Source organism: Phoxinus phoxinus (genome assembly GCF_949152265.1).
Source record: "Phoxinus phoxinus genome assembly, chromosome: 3".
Taxonomy (NCBI): Eukaryota; Metazoa; Chordata; class Actinopteri; order Cypriniformes; family Leuciscidae; genus Phoxinus; species Phoxinus phoxinus.
Genome location: NC_136878.1, coordinates 43,514,226 through 43,533,060, shown reverse-complemented (window position 1 = coordinate 43,533,060; position 18,835 = coordinate 43,514,226). Strand labels below are relative to the sequence as shown.

The following is an 18,835-nucleotide window of genomic DNA, read 5'->3' as shown; positions in this document are numbered from 1 at the left end:
TATTTTGATATTTGGGATGTGGTCTTTGGGCTCTTTTTGATTGGCCACTGGGCTAGGTTTGTTACGCAGACCTGGCAACCTTGGAAGAAACGAAGAGATGGTTAAATGAGCAGATAACTTTCTCGCAAATTCATTTTTACCAAAGCACAAGCAATGTAAAATTAGCCTACTACTCAACAACATCATCCCGTAAATGGAAAAACCTTGAGACCACCCATTATCTACATAGGCCTACTTGTTATTAAAGCTGGCATGAAACAGAAGTTGCAATGTAATTTTCTTCCCTGTTTTGATGTAGGCTATCGAGTGAAACCATAGACTGTAAAAAAAACAGCTTCTTAAACTAGAAAAATGTGGGGCTGCACTTGATTTTGCCCACGGGGAATTCATTGGAAATTTGTATGATTGTGGATCTCATGTGAGTGACTGGGTTGCCCCGCCCTCGAGCCCAGTGAAGAAGAGGGAGGGCAAGTAATTTTGATTACGAGGCTCACATTATGTGCATGGAAAAATCATTTAGGCCTATAATAAATACTGCAATATTCCATAAAAAAGAATAAATAAATAATGACTGTCAACTGTAATGTGAAATCATTTTGATTTCATGGTGACTTTAACTTGAGAAGACAAACACAGCACATAACAAGATTTAACAGAAACTTATATAATTATTATATAAAAATTATATAAAATGAATAGTAATTAATATAGCCAAAGTGTAGCCTATGTTCGAGTGTAGCCTATGTAGCTTCCTTGTGTCAACTGGATTTTCCCCATTTAATTTAAAATCGCTTTAGATTGAATGAATCTCACAAATGCTGAGGTTCCGATGAAAAGTCAAGTTAAATTAAATGATATATGACTTGTATGGTCAAGAGGGAAATTAAAGATGGGAAAGCAAACATCTAAACATTGCTTGCAACAATAAACCATGTATGTATCTTCCTCTGAAGGCTGTTTGGCTGCAGAATCTTATAGCGAAGTCCCTGAAGTGTTTGGTTGTAGTTTTTTGCATCTGCCAGCAGGTGTTGCGATGTTAAACCCTGTTAAACCCCATATAGTGTCAGTATGACTCCAGCCAATAACGTCCGTTCAGAGGCTGTATTTGCGGAAATACCTCAGTACAGTACAGTATGGTCTTGAGCTGAGGCTGCTGCTGCTTTCACTGTCGTAAGTATTTTAAACCTTTATTTAGTTTATACGTTTCCTATATGTTTGTGCCCTCGTCTAAAAATACTTGTGCTAACCTAGATAGCAAACTAGCATGCGAATCGCTATTTTGTTTTGTCGAATGTGCGACCATCCTAAACCACGCTGTCAAATTACGTTAGTCCCATTACTAATCAAAATAAAAAATACATTCGTCGTTGTGTACAACACGTGTTTCAGAACCGAATCCGTATCAAAGAAATTGAAAATAACAAGTACTGTCTGTTGACATAGATCTCTTACTGTCTAGATGCATAGATCCCTGTTCACTTGAAATATACAGATGTTTCTAATGTCAACTGTCACTTGAAATGCTAATTTTAAGGAATGATGAACCGATGTCAAATTATTTAAGTCAATAATAATACAAGATTGGTTGTTTTATAGTGCAGTTAGACCCCCACCCAGCCATGACATGTGTATTCTTTCGACTAAGTCAAATGTAAAACAAAAAGCAACAGATTGAACATATTTAATTAGACATCATTCGTAAACAATACTCTTTATAAATTGTTTGACGTGGCAAGGACAAGACAAGGTCCTGTTACAAAAGAAAGAGATGACGAAAAGCACACAGCAGACCTAAACCTCTGAAGTATGTCAACACGAAACATGAGAAGTATAGATAGAGCAGGGTGGACGTTACAGAAGCTGCTATGTGATAAGGAAAAAGAACAGGATTGTTCAGGGTGGATAAACCTGAGACAGACTAACAGGTAACACCTGCCAGCGAGGAAAGTTAAGTGATAATGGTTAATTGTTGAATTAAATGTTTTTGTGTGCAAATATATATTTTATTATTCTAACATATGACCTGTATTCTTGTTACAAAGCATCCCAGGTGCGCCTGAAGTTGGTTGAGTGAATACAAATATTGTGCGGAGCTATAATCTAGACAAAGTAAGTATTATAAAATCTAAAGATAAAGTTTGATTTATTTTACAGTTTGTTCACTACATTTTACAGTGCTATGATAGTCTATGTGCTAAGATTACATTTGGTTCATTCTCACTGTTTTGAACAACTGTTTAGCTTTTTTCCAGTTCACTTTAATATTTCTGCCATGTGACAAATGCATTTATAAAAAACTAGTATCAATAGCCTAATTAGTTTATTCTCTTCTCTCAGGCCCTGTTTACACATGGCATCAAGATGCGTTTGTAGGTGTAAACAGGAGTCTCCCTCGTCTACTTGTGATCAACCAAAACGCATCTTAATACCAGGTGTAAACCGGGCATTAGTTAATACATGGTCAAGAAAAAGTAATTTCAACCATTCTAATAATACAATTGTTTTTTTTTTTTTACAGACTTGTCACAACAGTTACTTCAACTGAAGTATTTTTCCTCTTCAGATGAAAAAAATGAACAAAAAAACAGATGAACGAGACTTTTGGAGGAACTCTTGTCAACTTTAAGAGGGATTGTTTAACTTTGAGCAGATGCTCAGATGTCTCTTGTTTGCCGTTCTCTGGATTTCACCCCAAACTAAACTTCAGTCATGGGAATCTTTTCCTCCATGTCCAAGATCATGAGGAGGGGGAAGTTTCTGTTTCTTCTACTGTTGTCCCTTTGCGTTGTAGCATGGATAGCAACATTGTCAAATGATGACGCAGTTAAAACTGTCCGGGAGGAATCAGGTCCACCTGACGACGGTAATGTTGTCGGGGGCTTTCGTCAGCTGGAGCTGGAGTCCGAGATGATAAAGAGCATCGAGCAGCGTTTAGAGGAGCAGTCTCCCAAACAGAGCTGTCCAGAACATTCACCCCTACTCCGTGAGTGTGCTCTCATTTAATCTTTAATACGTTTTTGTGGGTTAATCTTGACTGAGGGTGTGTTCACACTTGTAGTTCTGTTCGCTTGGTTAGTTTGGTCCGGACCAAAAAACTTTTAGTCCTGGTCTGCTTGGCGTTCACATTGGCATTTTAACACCGAACCTAAAGACACAGGGATGTGTTCACAACCTGATTGGTTGGCTTTTATTTCAAATGTTTTGAAACTTACCGAACATCCAAACAATGCCGTGTTCTGGGATAAATGCGCTCGTTGAATGTGCATAGCCGAAACTATGATGGCATTTTGACCAGCTGAGAACTCGTGAAGAGATTATAAAATGTGTAAAGGAGTCAAAACAGCGAAAGGAAACACACACACACACACACACACACACACACACACACAGATCTGCTGTGAGGAGATGCGGTTTTGACGCCTATACTGAACTGTGATGAGCAACATCGCTATTATGATGAGAAAACACAGTTATGCTTGAGCGTTCAGTCCTCTTTAGGGTTGCATCTTGTGACATCATTTCCTGTTTTTGATTTGTTCACATGTCTTTTGTCTGTGTTGTGTTTATATTTAATTCGAGCCGAGTTGGTTTGGAAGCGAGACTCATCTTTTCAGCGTCTCTGTCCTGGTCAAGTGGAACCGGGGATTGAATGAAAGAATTAACAGAAAGAGTTAACACTGCTCCTAGTTTTTACAATGTTCCCCCTTTCCCACAACCCACCCTCTAAACAGAGGGAAAATATATATATATATATATATATATATATATATATATATATAAATCGGGGCGGCAGTGGCTCAGTGGTTCATGTAGATTGTCTACAAACCGGAAGGTTGGTGGTTCAATCCCCGGTTCCACTTGACCAAGTGTCGAGGTGTCCATGAGCAAGACACCTAACCCCAGCTGCCCCCTGTCAAGCTGGATGGCGCCTTGCATGGCTGACACCGCCGTCGGTGTATGAATGGGTGAATGTGAGGCTAAATGTAAAGCGCATTGGGTCTGTGAAAGCGCTATATAAATGCAGTCCATTTACCATAAAATCAAATAAATCCAAAATGGAAAAAATGTCAAAGTTCTTATATGACAAACAGTGAGAAAATAATAGACATCATTGTGTCGGATTGCGTTATCCGTTCCAGTGTACACAGGCCTTTTAATACTTACGCACTCTTTACCAATGTTATGTTTTCTTATCTTGGATTTGTTGTTAGCTAAGAACAAAATCTACGCACACTCAAGAGCACTCACACATTTGAGTGATGACAGTTTGCTCCAAATAATATGTATTTCTGATCAATTGAAAAAATAAATAAATCATAGTATGCAAAGAAACACTAACTCTTCAATTTACGTGGGATTCATCAATCCTAAGAACACAGGTGCGAACAATTCTGTTGTTTAAGAACATGTCATGAATCCGACGTAGACTTTTCTTAGGAAGTTTATTACAAAGTACAGGAAATTCTTAGGAAGATATTGGTGAATGAGGCCCATTGTTGCTAGGATTTGCCAATGAAGCTTCCAGGATAACTTTCTTGGTGCCATTTTTTAGTGGGTTCAGGAGTTAGTAAAGGTTTCTTGGACCAAAAACATAATTTAGTGTTTTATGACCATTTCTTACCTTCTCTCTGACTTTAACCGGAACCATTTATTTGCTTTAAATACGGTTAAGACTTAAGCGTAAACGCCCTCTTCATATGTGAAATGCGTAGCAGTGTGTACTTATGGCTTTGCTGTGGGGTCCAGTATAGTTTGCACTGGCCCATCCTTAAATAAATCTGTTTGCAAAGTCTGCAGTGCATTGTTAAACACACATTCACCAAACACTGTTTAAAAATAAAAACTGTCCTCTTGTTTGCTGCACCAGGGTTCAGATATCAGCGTTCACACTTATTCAGATGATCCGCACTAACAGAGCAATCGCACCAGGGTTCGTTTTAATCCAACCAAACATGCCAAGTGTGAACACACCCTTTAATAAGTACACAACGTTGACCAACGACATCTAAAGAAACCAAAAACAGGATATAAACGAACCCTATAAAGCACCGAATGCTCAAGCAAACGTGTTTTTTCTCGTCACAGTGGCGATGTTGCCCAGCACAGTTCAGTGGATGCAATGTCCACATTCAAGCATTTCATACAATCGGCTTAAACAGCTCATCATTTTGCAGCAGATTTAGTTTACAAATAACTGATAGTCATGACCTAAATATGATTTCCACTTACAGTGATTACTAAAATTTGGCTTTAGTAAGTTATTTTTCACACCATCTGTCACGCACACACTCAAGCTCTGAGGATTTTGGGATGAGCAATTTGGCGAATTGTTAACTCTCTGGAGTGAGTTGTTGACTCGAGAACAGCTGCAGTCGGACCAGTCCAATTCACCAATGAATCATTCAGTGCGGTTTTGCGAACCGATTCAACAGTTTCATTGAAAAGTGTCAATTTCAATGGTGTCAATTTCTTCAGTTTGATATAATGAGAAACAATGTGTTTTTATGAAGTCTGATATTACTCTTTGGACTGTGGTAAAGTAGAAGTTAAATTTTCCCAAAATTAAAATCTGAAGTGAAGATATTTGAAAAGTGTACTTAAGTTAATAATATCGGTTATTAATAATGATAAAGTGAAGATATAGTACTTGCAAAATTTAGTTTTGAAGTAGAAGCGTATTTATTGCTGTCCATTTAATCTCATTCTGTGTTTCATAGAAAAAATTAATTAGCCTATACCGAATTGGAGTTACATGTGGATATTTTTTTTTTACATTTCTTCTAAACATTTAAAAATGTGCATATAATACTGGGTAAAGATGGGAAACCATGAAACTGCAACTCTGAAAGAAATGTGTGAGAATCTCACAGCCACCTCTACGTGAATGTCAATGTTTACACATCACTGTTTTTTTCTTCCCACAGCTGCTTGCTAATTTAGGCTTGTTTCCAAAGATGGGGCCCTGTAATTAATGTGGGCCCCAGCTGGTGCTGTATTTAAAGACTGCACCTGGGTTGTGGGCCTTTCACTTACTTGCGGGCCTGTTTACATGCGTGTTTATTTTTTTCTGCTTTTTCCGCTCCACAGGAGGCTCTTTGAAGCTGTCATTTGAGTCCTCGCTGACGATGGAGCAGGTAGAGAGTGAAAACGGGGAGGTCGTGGACGGTCAATATGACCCCTCTGACTGTACGGCCAGACAGAGCGTGGCCATCCTCATCCCTCACAGAAACCGAGAGAAGCACCTGCTCTACCTCCTCTACCACCTTCACCCTTTCTTACAGAGACAGCAGCTTCACTACGCCATCTATGTCATTCACCAGGTAGGCAAAACTCCCATTAGCTCTGGCGGAAGTTGAGAGTTTTTCTAGTCATATAATCATTGGGTCATTCACCAACTGTTCTTACGAAGAAATGTGTTCTTAAACCCCACTTACGCACTTTTCATTTTTAAAGATATATATATATATATATATTTTTTTTTTTATTGAAGTAAGAACTGAGTGACGTATCACATACAGAAAGAGTTAACACTGCTCCTTGTTTTTACAATGTTCCCCCTTTCCCACAACCCACCCACTAAACAGAGGGAAAAAAAAAGAATATATATATATATATATATATATATATATATTATAAAATAAATCCAAAATGTCAAAGTTCTTATATGACAAACAGTGAGAAAATAATAGACATCATTGTGTCGGATTGCGTTATCCGTTCCAGTGTACACAGGCCTTTTAATACTTACGCACTCTTTACCAATGTTATGTTTTCTTATCTTGGATTTGTTGTTAGCTAAGAACAAAATCTACACACACTCAAGAGCACTCACACATTTGAGTGATGACAGTTTGCTCCAAATAATTGGTTACTGCATTTTATTTAATTCTACAGTCGTTTACACTGATAGTATTTTACTTTGATTAATTTTTTAATTTTTTTCAAATGATCAGAAATACATTATAGTATGCAAAGAAACACTAACACAGCAATTTACGTGGGACTCATCAATCCTAAGAACACAGGTGCGAACAATTCTGTTGTTTAAGAACATGTCATGAATCCGACGTAGACTTTTCTTAGGAAGTTTATTACAAAGTACAGAAAATTCTTAGGAAGATATTGGTGAATGAGGCCCATTGTTGCTAGGATTTGCCAATGAAGCTTCCAGGATAACTTTCTTGGTGCCATTTTTTAGTGGGTTCAGGTGTTAGTAAAGGTTTCTTGGACCAAAAACATAATTTAGTGTTTTATGACCATTTCTTACCTTCTCTCTGACTTTAACCGGAACCATTTATTTGCTTTAAATACGGTTAAGACTTAAGCGTAAACGCCCTCTTCATATGTGAAATGCGTAGCAGTGTGTACTTATGGCTTTGCTGTGGGGTCCAGTATAGTTTGCACTGGCCCATCCTTAAATAAATCTGTTTGCAAAGTATGCAGTGCATTGTTAAACACACATTCACCAAACACTGTTTAAAAATATCAGACTCTCTTTCCTCAAGGTCCATTGGATGATACTCTTTTTGTTCTTTAGTTATACAAAAACTGGACTGAGTCTTCTCCGAGTCCTCATTATTACATTGGGACTGAGGAAGCCAAGTTTCTAACTATTGAATTACCATTTTTGACTTGTAAATGTGGGCAGTTATGTGATAATGTGTTTATTAGTCTAATAATTTCATAACAGGCTGTTTTTGCAGCTTCATGTAAACGTATGGTCTTTTGGACTGAAGAGGAAGTTTTGAGTTCTGAAACGATTAAAACCAACTTCCCCACATCATCATATGACACTTTTAACAACAGCGGAGAAAAGTACCACCAGCTGATGCTGGTAAAATAAATATATTGCATTGTACAATTTTCATTGAGGAAATGTAAGCTTAGGTGAAGTAAAAATGATAGAAGCTGAAGCTCAAGTTCTTTTGAAAGGTATACATTCTCCTCATGTCGTGAAGTTTTCTTAAATTAATTGTTCTCATTCTAGTTTTGCCAGTAGCTCTGTCAGTAAATCTGTTAAGCTCTTACAACAATCATTCTTTTCTTGCTTAAAATAACAACTCTTTAAAGGCCCATTCACTCCAATAACAACAACTATAAAGATAACGTTATAACTACTTGTATAACTTATATAACTAGGGATAGTTCACTTTAAAAAGAAAATTCTGTCGTCATTTACTCGCCCTCAAGTTGTTTCAAACCTGTATGAATTTCTTTCTTCTGCTGAACACAAAGAAAGATATTTTGAAGAATGTCGGTAATCAAACCATTGACTGGTCCCATTGACTGCCATTCTTCAAAATATCTTTCTTTGTGTTCAGCAGAAGAAAGAAATTCATACAGGTTTGAAACAACTTGAGGGTGAGTATATGATGACAGAATTTTTATTTTAAAGTGAACTATCCCTTTAAAGCAGGGTGGATTCTGATTGGCTGTCATTGTTTTTATCATTCATCAGCTGGAACAAAAATGGTTCTGAAAGTGATTCCAACTATATTGTTTCTCTATACTGTTATCGTTATAGTTGCGGTTTGGACTGCTATTTTTTTATATTTTCGACGTATATCGTTAAAGTTCTCGTCCTTTGTGTTAACGGGCCTTTAGTCTTCATGTCACTGACAGCAAACACTTAAAGAAGTAATTTATTCAAATAATTTCTTGGATTTACCTTTATGGTTTTGTACACATTTCACTGGGGTAGAATCACATATATAATAATTTCCGTACGTAACACAGTATTTACTAACGTTACTAACTTTCCATTCTCACTGGTGTTTTTTAAAACAATATAAAATGATATATTATTATAATCATTGTCAGTATTATACTATTTTGCATCAGAAATGTATTCCGTCTTAAATTGATCACTATCAGGCAATCTGATCAAACCCATTTTACAGTTCTGTCTCTCTAAAATGCAGCAGTGTATACTTGCATACTTAAGTATTGAAGGTTATCTAAAAGTAATATCACACTAGTTGAACTACATTTTTTAGTAGTGTGATAAGAAGATCAGCTGTTCAAAACAAGATTACTTTCCTGTGTGACAAAACACCACATCACCTTTTTGTAATATTAAACCCTCACCTAAAGTATACATTTTCTCATATGATGCACTGGGGACAAACCCATTTTGCATTAGTTTGTGTACATGTGATAATAGTTTTTACTGTTCCTTCTGTCGTTTCCCTAAAAATGGAGTAAGCAGTTAATCTCCTCTGTCATTGCACATACCAAACAAAAAAATGTTGGTAATTTTCCAAATGTTAAAAAGTTCCTTGTGTTACGCCTTTATTATACTTTAGTGTGAGAAAACCAAGTCTGGGTGTGATTCTCTTTAACAGAGGAATATAAAGGAAGTCACAACACAAGATTTGCCCACGTCTAAAAACTGTCTGTGTCTGTGTGTGTCTTATAGGCTGGAGATGCTACATTTAACAGGGCAAAGCTATTAAATGTTGGCTACCTCGAGGCCCTGAAAGACCTGAACTGGGACTGTTTCATCTTCCATGATGTTGATCTGGTTCCTGAGAATGATAATAACTTATACATGTGTGGGAAACAGCCTAAGCACTTAGTAGTGGGGAGGAATTCCACTGGCTACAAGTGAGTATTACTGTCTTCATTTAACAAACACATTGCAGAGCAAATTACACACCATTCTGGGATTTGACCCAACAACATTGGGGTTAGAAATACAACACTGTAATCTGTTAGCAGTACTGTCAGTTTGATATACTAAAGCAACAGAAGTGACAAGTAGTAACAATACTAGTTTAACAATATTAAGTCGAGCTGTTTTTAAAACATGTAAATATACATTACGGACCACAGGGCGGGTGGAAAAAACTACACGGAGAGACAGACCAGTGTCTGTTTTTGTGATGAGCTGTCAGTGTCCAAAAGTGTGACATTTGCATCAACAATATTTGTTCAGTTTAGTTCTGTACACATTATGCAGATTTTGTCTAAATTTTTGTGCAAAAGTCCTTGGCACGTGTTGCCACCTGGATTTCACTGTGCTTGGAATGGATTTTTGAAACCCAAAATTATGAAATTTGTCTTTCCTTTAAAGGCACTTATATCTGCTTACTTTAATAGCATGTACTGTAAATCAGAGGCAGGACAGTTGAAAACATTCATTTGTTTGGGTTCAGAATTATTCATTTTGATAAGCTAATATTGCTTAAAAATATGACCTTAGGAAATATGACCTTCGCTTCCTTGATTTTTGCATTTAATTCTGCGATTTAAAAAATCACTAAATCTTGGCGGGATTGGCATTTGGTTTTAACCCTTGTGTTATGTTGGATTTCTGTGTACACCCCTTATGGTTCGGGTCAAATTGACCCTAATTGGATTCAATACAATTCCTCAAAAATGACACTATGAAAAACAACAAAGATTCAGGTACAAATTGTAAACTTTTAATATAAACATTTGTCAAACATTACAACAACAAAAAATATATGAACATATGATTTATGAAAATGTTTTTTAACCATTTTTAAAAACTGTTTTGTTTTGACAAAATTTTATTATTATTGATTAACACTGCAGTATACTGTTTTTTTTTTTACGTTTTCATTTTTTTTATTTTTTTTACATTTTATGCTTAGAACATCATAACTGATAAATTAAATGTAGCTGTATAATGAAAATAATGTTTACTTTTCCTAAGTTGGCTCAACTTTTGTTTTGTAGACTCATTTCATAAAGTCAAGAAGTTACTTCTGACATGATGAGCAAACAAGCAAGTGTGTGTTTTCTGCATATGAATTTCTTGCACTTCACACACGCTGCTGGTTTTGCTCTCACACTTGGATGGGCACACCTCACATCACAAGTGCCCTGCCATACATAAAATAAATGTTTTTATTTTGTGTCTGTACAGTTTCTTTTGAATAGCTGTCTATGAGGGTCAAATTGACACTATTAGTAATAATATGAACGTATAGTAATTTTGTTTGTATATGTCAAAACACATCAGCATGTTGAAACTTTGCATGCATGTTCATGATGATAAATGAGAAAAAGTCACAAAATATCAAGAAAAAAAAAAAAAAGGTTTAATTTTATTTCAGGTAGCTTGAAAAAATAAATGATAGCTAATTTTTACAATCTGGCTGACAAAATATTTTTCTGTATTGAAATAAATATGGACAAGCTATTTTTTAGCTTCATAAGGTAGTAAAAAGCCACAATAACAAAATATAACCAATAAATGTTATTATTTTGGGTCGGTACAGTTGCCTTAGAGCGTTAAAATATGCGGGTCAAATTGACCCGCAAACATCACGAACGTAATAGTAATTTTGTTTGTATATGTCAAAACACATCAGCATGTTGAAACTTTGCATGCATGTTCATGATGATAAATGAGAAAAAGTCACAACATATCAAGAAAAAAAACATAGGTTAACCAGTATTTCCAACAACTAGAAAATCGAAACGGGTCAAATTGACCCGCAACATAACACAAGGGTTTTAACCTAGCAATCAATTAACCTGTTATATTTGTAGATCATTTTATTTTATGATATTTTTATGACATGAAAGATGCTAAAATAATTGTTTACTGTGTGAACTGTTAAGTTATACCACTTCGGTTGTCCCCTGAAAACTAAGGCTTGTTTTTTGTGTTTTTAAGACCAGCGGCCATTGCAAAAACATAGCCATTATGTTAAGACTGTCTCTTAAGTACTAGTATCTACATTATGTAACTGACTTAAAAAAGTTATGAACAGTCTTTAAGAAAAAAATGTGATGAATAACTTGTAAGACTAGTCTCTTAGCAGTTTATCCAACCGGCCTCGGGTCACTTATTTCTCTAGCTCACTCTTTGCAGGTAGTGTTGTATTAAGATCTCAAAGATGTTTTTCAAAATATGGTAGTTAAACGTCTTTAAGCAGCTTGATAATCTCTGTTCTCCATTAGTATTCAGCTACATCAAATATAATGTACCCTAAGTCATTTCTTAATTGCATCACTGATTATTTTATGAAATGACATGCTATAGTTATTGTTTAATGTTTAAAAGACATTCATCACTTTTTGCCACTGACTTCCCAGACTCCGATACAAAGGTTACTTTGGCGGGGTTTCGGCCATGACGACGGAGCAGTTCCACATGGTGAATGGCTTCCCAAACTCCTACTGGGGCTGGGGTGGAGAGGACGATGACCTGAGGATAAGGTAAGAGGAACTTTGAAGGACACAGTTTAGGACGTGCACAAGTACTTCACGATGATTAAAACCCACTGACTACTATAAGTGACTACCGTAATTTCCGGACTATAAGTCGCATCAGTCAAAAAAATGCGTCATGAAGAGGAAAAAACATATATAAGTCGCACTGGACTATAAGTCGCATTTATTTAGAAATTTATTTCACAAAATCCAAGACCAAGAACAGACATTTAATCTGGAAAGGCAAGATATTCCGCTCCACAATAGCACACAGAACAACAGGCTGAATAGGTGTCCGGTGTGTTAACGTCACACATTAACAGTTATTCAGCTGCACAATAGCATGAAGAACATACACCTGAGAGGCTGAATAGGCTAAATTAACATAAGCCAGCGAGTCCAACAAGTTACCGGTAAACAAAGACCAAGCTCCAGTGATCTCATTCCACAACACTGAATCCATTGAGTTCTTCTTCCTCGGTGTCGCTTCTGAACAACTAGAGCGCCCTCTCGTGGCTGTAGACGGTAATGTTTTCTCTTGGTTCATCTGTCAGTATGAATGAATTTTGATATATAAGTCGCACTGGACTATAAGTCGCATTTATTTAGAAATTTATTTCACAAAATCCAAGACCAAGAACAGACATTTAATCTGGAAAGGCAAGTTATTCAGCTCCACAATAGCACACTGAACAACAGGCTGAATAGGTGTCCGGTGTGTTAACGTCACACATTAACAGTTATTCCGCTACACAATAGCATGAAGAACATACACCTGGGAGGCTGAATAGGCTAAATTAACATAAGCCAGCGAGTCCAACAAGTTACCGGTAAGCAAAGACCAAGCTCCAGTGATCTCATTCCTCAACACTGAATCCATTGAGTTCTTCTTCCTCGGTGTCGCTTCTGAACAACTAGAGCGCCCTTTCGTGGCTGTAGACGGTAATGTTTTCTCTTGGTTCATCTGTCAGTATGAATGAATTTTGATATATAAGGCGCACCTGACTATAAGTTGCAGGACCAGTCAAACTATGAAAAAAAGTGTGACTTATAGTCCGGAAAATACGGTACTTTTTTTTTCTCTCTAAAGTAGACAAAATTACCAAAATAAAATGGTGCTTTTCAGTTCAGATTGACAACATTTTGAAAATAATCTAAAATATAGATGCATGTAGCAGTTTTGAAGTGAGTTCTCTCGTTTGGCCAAAGAGCGTGCTGAAAAAAAAATTGGTGCAAAATGGCTCAATTCATTTGTTTTTTAATCATCAAAACCCCCCAAAAAAGACATGAAAAATGCAAAGCCAATTTGTACTTGAGTGTTGAGTGAAGGGAAATGTTCATTGTTGGTGTTGATACTATCTCTGAACATTGCTGTATTCTTCTCATTGTTGATGATTTTAATGGAACCATGTTTTTCAGGGTGCAACTTCAGAAAATGAAGATACTGCGGCCGTCCTCTGACGTGGCGCGCTACACCATGGTCTTTCACAAGAGGGACAGCGGCAATCAAATCAATAAAGACAGGTCAGGTCAAGTGTGAATGAGAAATAAATGAGTGTTATTCTGGTCTTGCAAGAGACCACAGCTAAAGTAAGGAACATGTTTGAGAGCTTTCATTTGTTACATTACAACAAGGAAATGAGATTGAGACATCCTGTGTCTTACATAGTCATCATACTAAAACATTATGGTTTAGATCAAATATGTACTGTACAAGTTATAAGTTATTACAACAGTTCAATTATATTTCCTGTCCACGAAAAAAACAATTCAAATGCTAAAAATGTGAAAACAGCCTAAATGAAATCTGTGGCACATGTTTGAGCACTGATGCCACAGTGTGTTGCTATACAAGCCAAACAGGGTTGAAGTTAACTTATCACTCATCCAGAACGTCTAGTAGCCAAAACACAAGTTCTCAGCTGGTCAAAATATAATATCACATGTAGGCTACGCACATACGAGCGCATTTATCCCAGAACACAGCATTGTTTGGATGTTCGGTAATTTCCGTCTCAAAATAGGCAATATGTCATAAAAGCCGACCAATCAGGTTGTGAACACATCCCTATACCTTTAGATTCGGTGTTAAAATGCCAATGTGAACGCTAAGCAGACCAGGAGTACTTTTTTTTTTTTTTTTTTTTGTCAAACGAATCAAGCGAAAGTGTGAACACACCCTAAAAGCCTTAAATTTAGATTGAAAAACCCACGGATACCCTGTTCTCAGATGCCTAGGTATTAAGAACAGATTGAAAATGGGCCTTTTGTCTCCATGCAAGTACTGTTATGCTTTTAGCAAATGGTGAGAGCCATGATATCTCAAGTGACTTTATCAATCTTAGCCCACCAAATTGGCTTGTGAGTTGATAGTTACCTGCCACTGTTGGTTTTCACCCACATGTGGTGGGATGTGGGTGTTCATTTCAAACCCTGATATCAATTTATTTGCTTTATCATAACTACAGGTGAAACTCGAAAATTTTTAATATCGTGCAAAAGTTCATTTATTTCAGTAATTCAACTTAAAAGGTGAAACTAATAGATTATATAGACTCATTACATGCAAAGTGAGATATTTCAAGCCTTTATTTGTTATAATTTTGATGATTATGGCTTACAGCTTATGAAAACCCATAATTCAAAATTAGAATATTGTGAAAAAGTTTTCATAGCGGTAATACCATAATCATCCAAATTATAACAAATAAAGGCTTAAAATATCTCACTTTGCATGTAATGAGTCTATATAATATATTAGTTTCACCTTTTAAGTTGAATTACTGAAATAAATGAACTTTTGCACAATATTCTAGTTTTTCGAGTGTCACCTGTAAAGGACATTAGGCTTTTATCTGATAAGAAGACATGCGCATAAACTATGATGGAAACATTTACTGAATAAACTCAATGCGCAACAAAAAACTCATGTGACTTTACCTCAACAGAGGATGTCATTGATTGGATAACTGGACTAACCCGCAGACCAATCGAATTTCACAGCATCTCAAATGTTGGTTTGGTCGTTCTGAAATGCCTGAGCCAAAGTCTGTCATCAGAATGGTTGAATTCCCTCCCAGAAATGTCTCTCATGATTGTGTTCTCAAACACCAGACATCCGAACGCAAGACAACATGACAGCGTTTATTGCGTTTCGTCTGCGCGCTCTGAGACGCAAGTCATTTATGATGGAGGAAGAAAGTTTCCCCGATTGCAGCAACTTCCATTTTTATTACAGATATTTTGTGGCAATTTCACAGGAAGTGAAGATTTTTCTTCTCTTGAACACATGGAATCGCAAATATATTGTCATATTCCAATTGTCCACACAAGTTAAAGGTACAATATGTTGGATTTTTTGCCACCAGGGGTCGCTAACCTCTTACAATAACAAAGGCGTATATTAATGACGCAAAGCATTAAGCGGAATTATGGATCTTGTCGTCAAGCTGATGGATCTTTTATGGATGAGTGAATGTTTTTAACATGACTGTGTTATGAAGCAGGGCGCGATTGCTAGTGAGAGACGAAGCCTATACCAGCGCCACACGCAACGTGAGTCCCGCGGATATTTAAGGAATAAGGACATTTCATTCTACCGAACTACCCGCAAGTGCTGAATTACTACTCACACAGGACAGTTTATTAGACGAATTAAACTTGTGAGATAACACAGCGCTGTCTCACTCGCTCTAACAGTTACACTATCACACTAAACGGCATTTGAGTGTGTTGAATGTTGTTAGTTAGGTTGTTTGTTGGCTATATGAGACTAGCAGTAAGCTAGATCAACATAAAATAACATATAGATCATATTCTAACATTTCATCATGTTGAACTAAATAACATTGATTAGTTGTATGTACATTTGCTCACCTGTCTAATAAAGTACATGCAACACTCGCGTCTCTGTCAAGTCGAATTTAGTCGCGAACGCTAGCTCTCAGCATCTCAAAATATGTTAATCTTCGTTTTAGTCTTCTTTTTGTCTCAAAGTCTGCTTGCCATGGTCCATAATGTTTGAGCAAAACAACAACAGCGTGAGCGTCCTGCTTGGCATAACCCAGTTGTCCACGTCTGTCGCCATGGTTTCTATGGCAGTACGAGCGGAAACCGAGGGTAACGCGGATATGACGCCATTGACTGGCGACACTCTCACCCCTGCTCACGCGCCCCGTTGCCTTGGTTAAAATCACAATTTTCTCACTATTTACAAATAGTTGGAAACATTTGGGATATTGTAAGTAATCAACTAAACAAAATGGGTAACATTTGCCTAGTGGTTTTTGGATATTTTACTGCAAAAATCCTACATACTGTACCTTTAAATGTGCAACTTTGGATGGAAACATAGCTACTGAAGAGATGCGTAGGTTCAGTGTGGCATTTAACGCTTTGCTTTCCCTTCACCCATCACAGGATGCAGCTGTTACGCCGGACTCCCCAGACGTGGAAGAAGGACGGTTTGAATTCCTGTTCCTACAAGTTGCTGTCTATCGAGCGAGCCCCACTCTTCATCAACATCACCGTGGACATCGGCCAGCCTGAGCGTGCTCACTGAGAGACAGCTTGCATTGAAACACAGCATTCACCAGTGCCTGCCAGAGCTAATGCTAACTGTGGGTTCTCCACACCAGCGTGCACTACCCGTCTGACCTGTAAGATAATATGGCCAGAATACTGATCAAACACTGCGTTTAAAGTATTACAATAATCAAGTCGAATTGAAATAGATCAATCAGGTTTACCTTTCAGGATTGAGATTAAGAAACCAATTTAATATTCATTACTTGTAGTTTCACATAATGCTTTCTGTATGGCTTGTATTAATTTAGGTCATCACAGAACGTGGCAAAACAAGAGTAATGAAAAACAATAGAGATGTATCTGACTGGTCAGAAGAGATATGTTATTATGTACAGTAGGCTCAAATATTGATTAGATATATATGGGCAGAGCATGTTCTATGATGTTGATTTCGTCTGAACATGCTTCTAATATCGGTCCGGTGGAAACTTGTAGATTTTTAGTTGGTGTTTGGGTCCAGGGATAATGTTTAATCAGTTTCATTTCAGTGAAATGTACTGTAGCTGTAGATGGGGTTATTCTTTTACATTTAGGCCAATGTTTAAGACAGAACGGCTGTTCACTCATAAAACTGGGTGGTTAATTTACTGACTTTATGATCAGAGAAAAAAAGACTTGTGATTACATAGCATAATATAATATGATGGGCTGTCCCTGACGAGGTTTATATATAAAAACCGTTGAATGATTCATACATTAGAGAAACTTTCCAGAAGCTGTGTATGACTCGACACGCTGAATGGCCATCTTATCAAACCAGCCGATTGATGAGTGTGGGGACAGAAATGCAAGTTTGGATTTTATGTGGACGATTATGAATATATAGTCGACCTGGTCATTATCTAGTGTTCTGTGTAAACTTGACAAACGGAAATCAAACCCTAGGCTAAAACAGTTACACAACTACTAAACAAAGTGCATGAAGATCAAATTAAGTAGCAGTTTAGTTATTTTCTATTACCTTTTTGTCATCATTTGATTTTTATTTCTGAAAATAAAGATATATTATTATTATTTCAGAAAACCTGGTATCACATAAAATCATCTTTACTCCGTTTTACTACGTTTTTTACTTTACATTCTGTGGCACAAGCACATTTAAAAGATTTGGGTGTTGTTACTGTGAACATTATATTGATTTTATACTGTGAAAAAAAAATTAATGGGCAAAGGTTTGTGAACATTAATCAGAATTTTCCACGAATAGGGTGCACATTTGGATCCTGTTATTTTTTTGTATAGCATAAGGGCAGAAATCATGTTCTGTGGAATGGGAAATTATATTTTATATAAATTGTTAATTGCCATGAAATTACCACACGAGTACCGGTACCTTTAATCACTCTGAATATATCGACAGTCCCCTTGAAATGGTGATTTTAAAAAAGAATTATAATTATTCTATAGTATAAATAATATATACAGTTTGACATCTTGAGGTTTTTCTGAAGGTTGAGCACTTCATCTGGTAAATCTCTGTTGAAAAGGAAACTTTACGACGGTTTTTGTGCCCTTTTCATGGAAAGTGCTCACCACTCATGCAGTGTTGAACGATATTGTATCAACGATGGTGTGCGATATTGAAAAAGCCAGTTTACTGATGTTAATACTGCAATAAAGAATGGCATTCAACAAAGACTGCAGCTTTTTTTCTGTTGTGAAATAATTTGTATACAAGTTTGCTGGTATAATACTATATATGGTCTAAGCTTATTTACTACTCATATATGTTGATTGGTCATGAGAATGTCCACTTCAAATGTCGACTACTGTATATATTTGATGCAGAGTACAAATGCAAACACTGCATTTATTTGTGCATTTAAAGGTGCATTCAGTAATTTGGTGTTCAAGTTTTTAAATAGTTTCTGTGAAGAGTCATATGATGAGATGAATCCAAGACTCTCGGGATCTTACTACTCCCCCTAGTGCCATTTATTGGAATATTAACACAGAAAATATAGCCTACTGTGGCCTAGATAGATATATAAATCGAAACAAGTGTAAAATACATGTAACCAATAAAAATTAAAGAGGTAACTTTCAGAATTATTTACAG

At 36.6% G+C, this 18,835-nt stretch overlaps 1 protein-coding gene across 1 annotated transcript; it reads left to right on the top strand.

Annotated features, from left to right (window-relative positions):
* Positions 1-1,017: 1,017 nt before the first annotated feature.
* On the top strand, positions 1,018-18,615 carry b4galt4 (UDP-Gal:betaGlcNAc beta 1,4- galactosyltransferase, polypeptide 4). The gene is made up of 8 exons (XM_079607846.1): positions 1,018-1,170; positions 2,043-2,109; positions 2,519-2,983; positions 6,088-6,320; positions 9,419-9,606; positions 12,073-12,195; positions 13,609-13,713; positions 16,609-18,615. The coding sequence occupies exons 3-8, from the start codon at positions 2,710-2,712 to the stop codon at positions 16,748-16,750; spliced, it is 1,065 nt and encodes a 354-aa protein (XP_079463972.1). The 5' UTR covers positions 1,018-1,170; positions 2,043-2,109; positions 2,519-2,709; the 3' UTR covers positions 16,751-18,615.
* Positions 18,616-18,835: the final 220 nt, after the last annotated feature.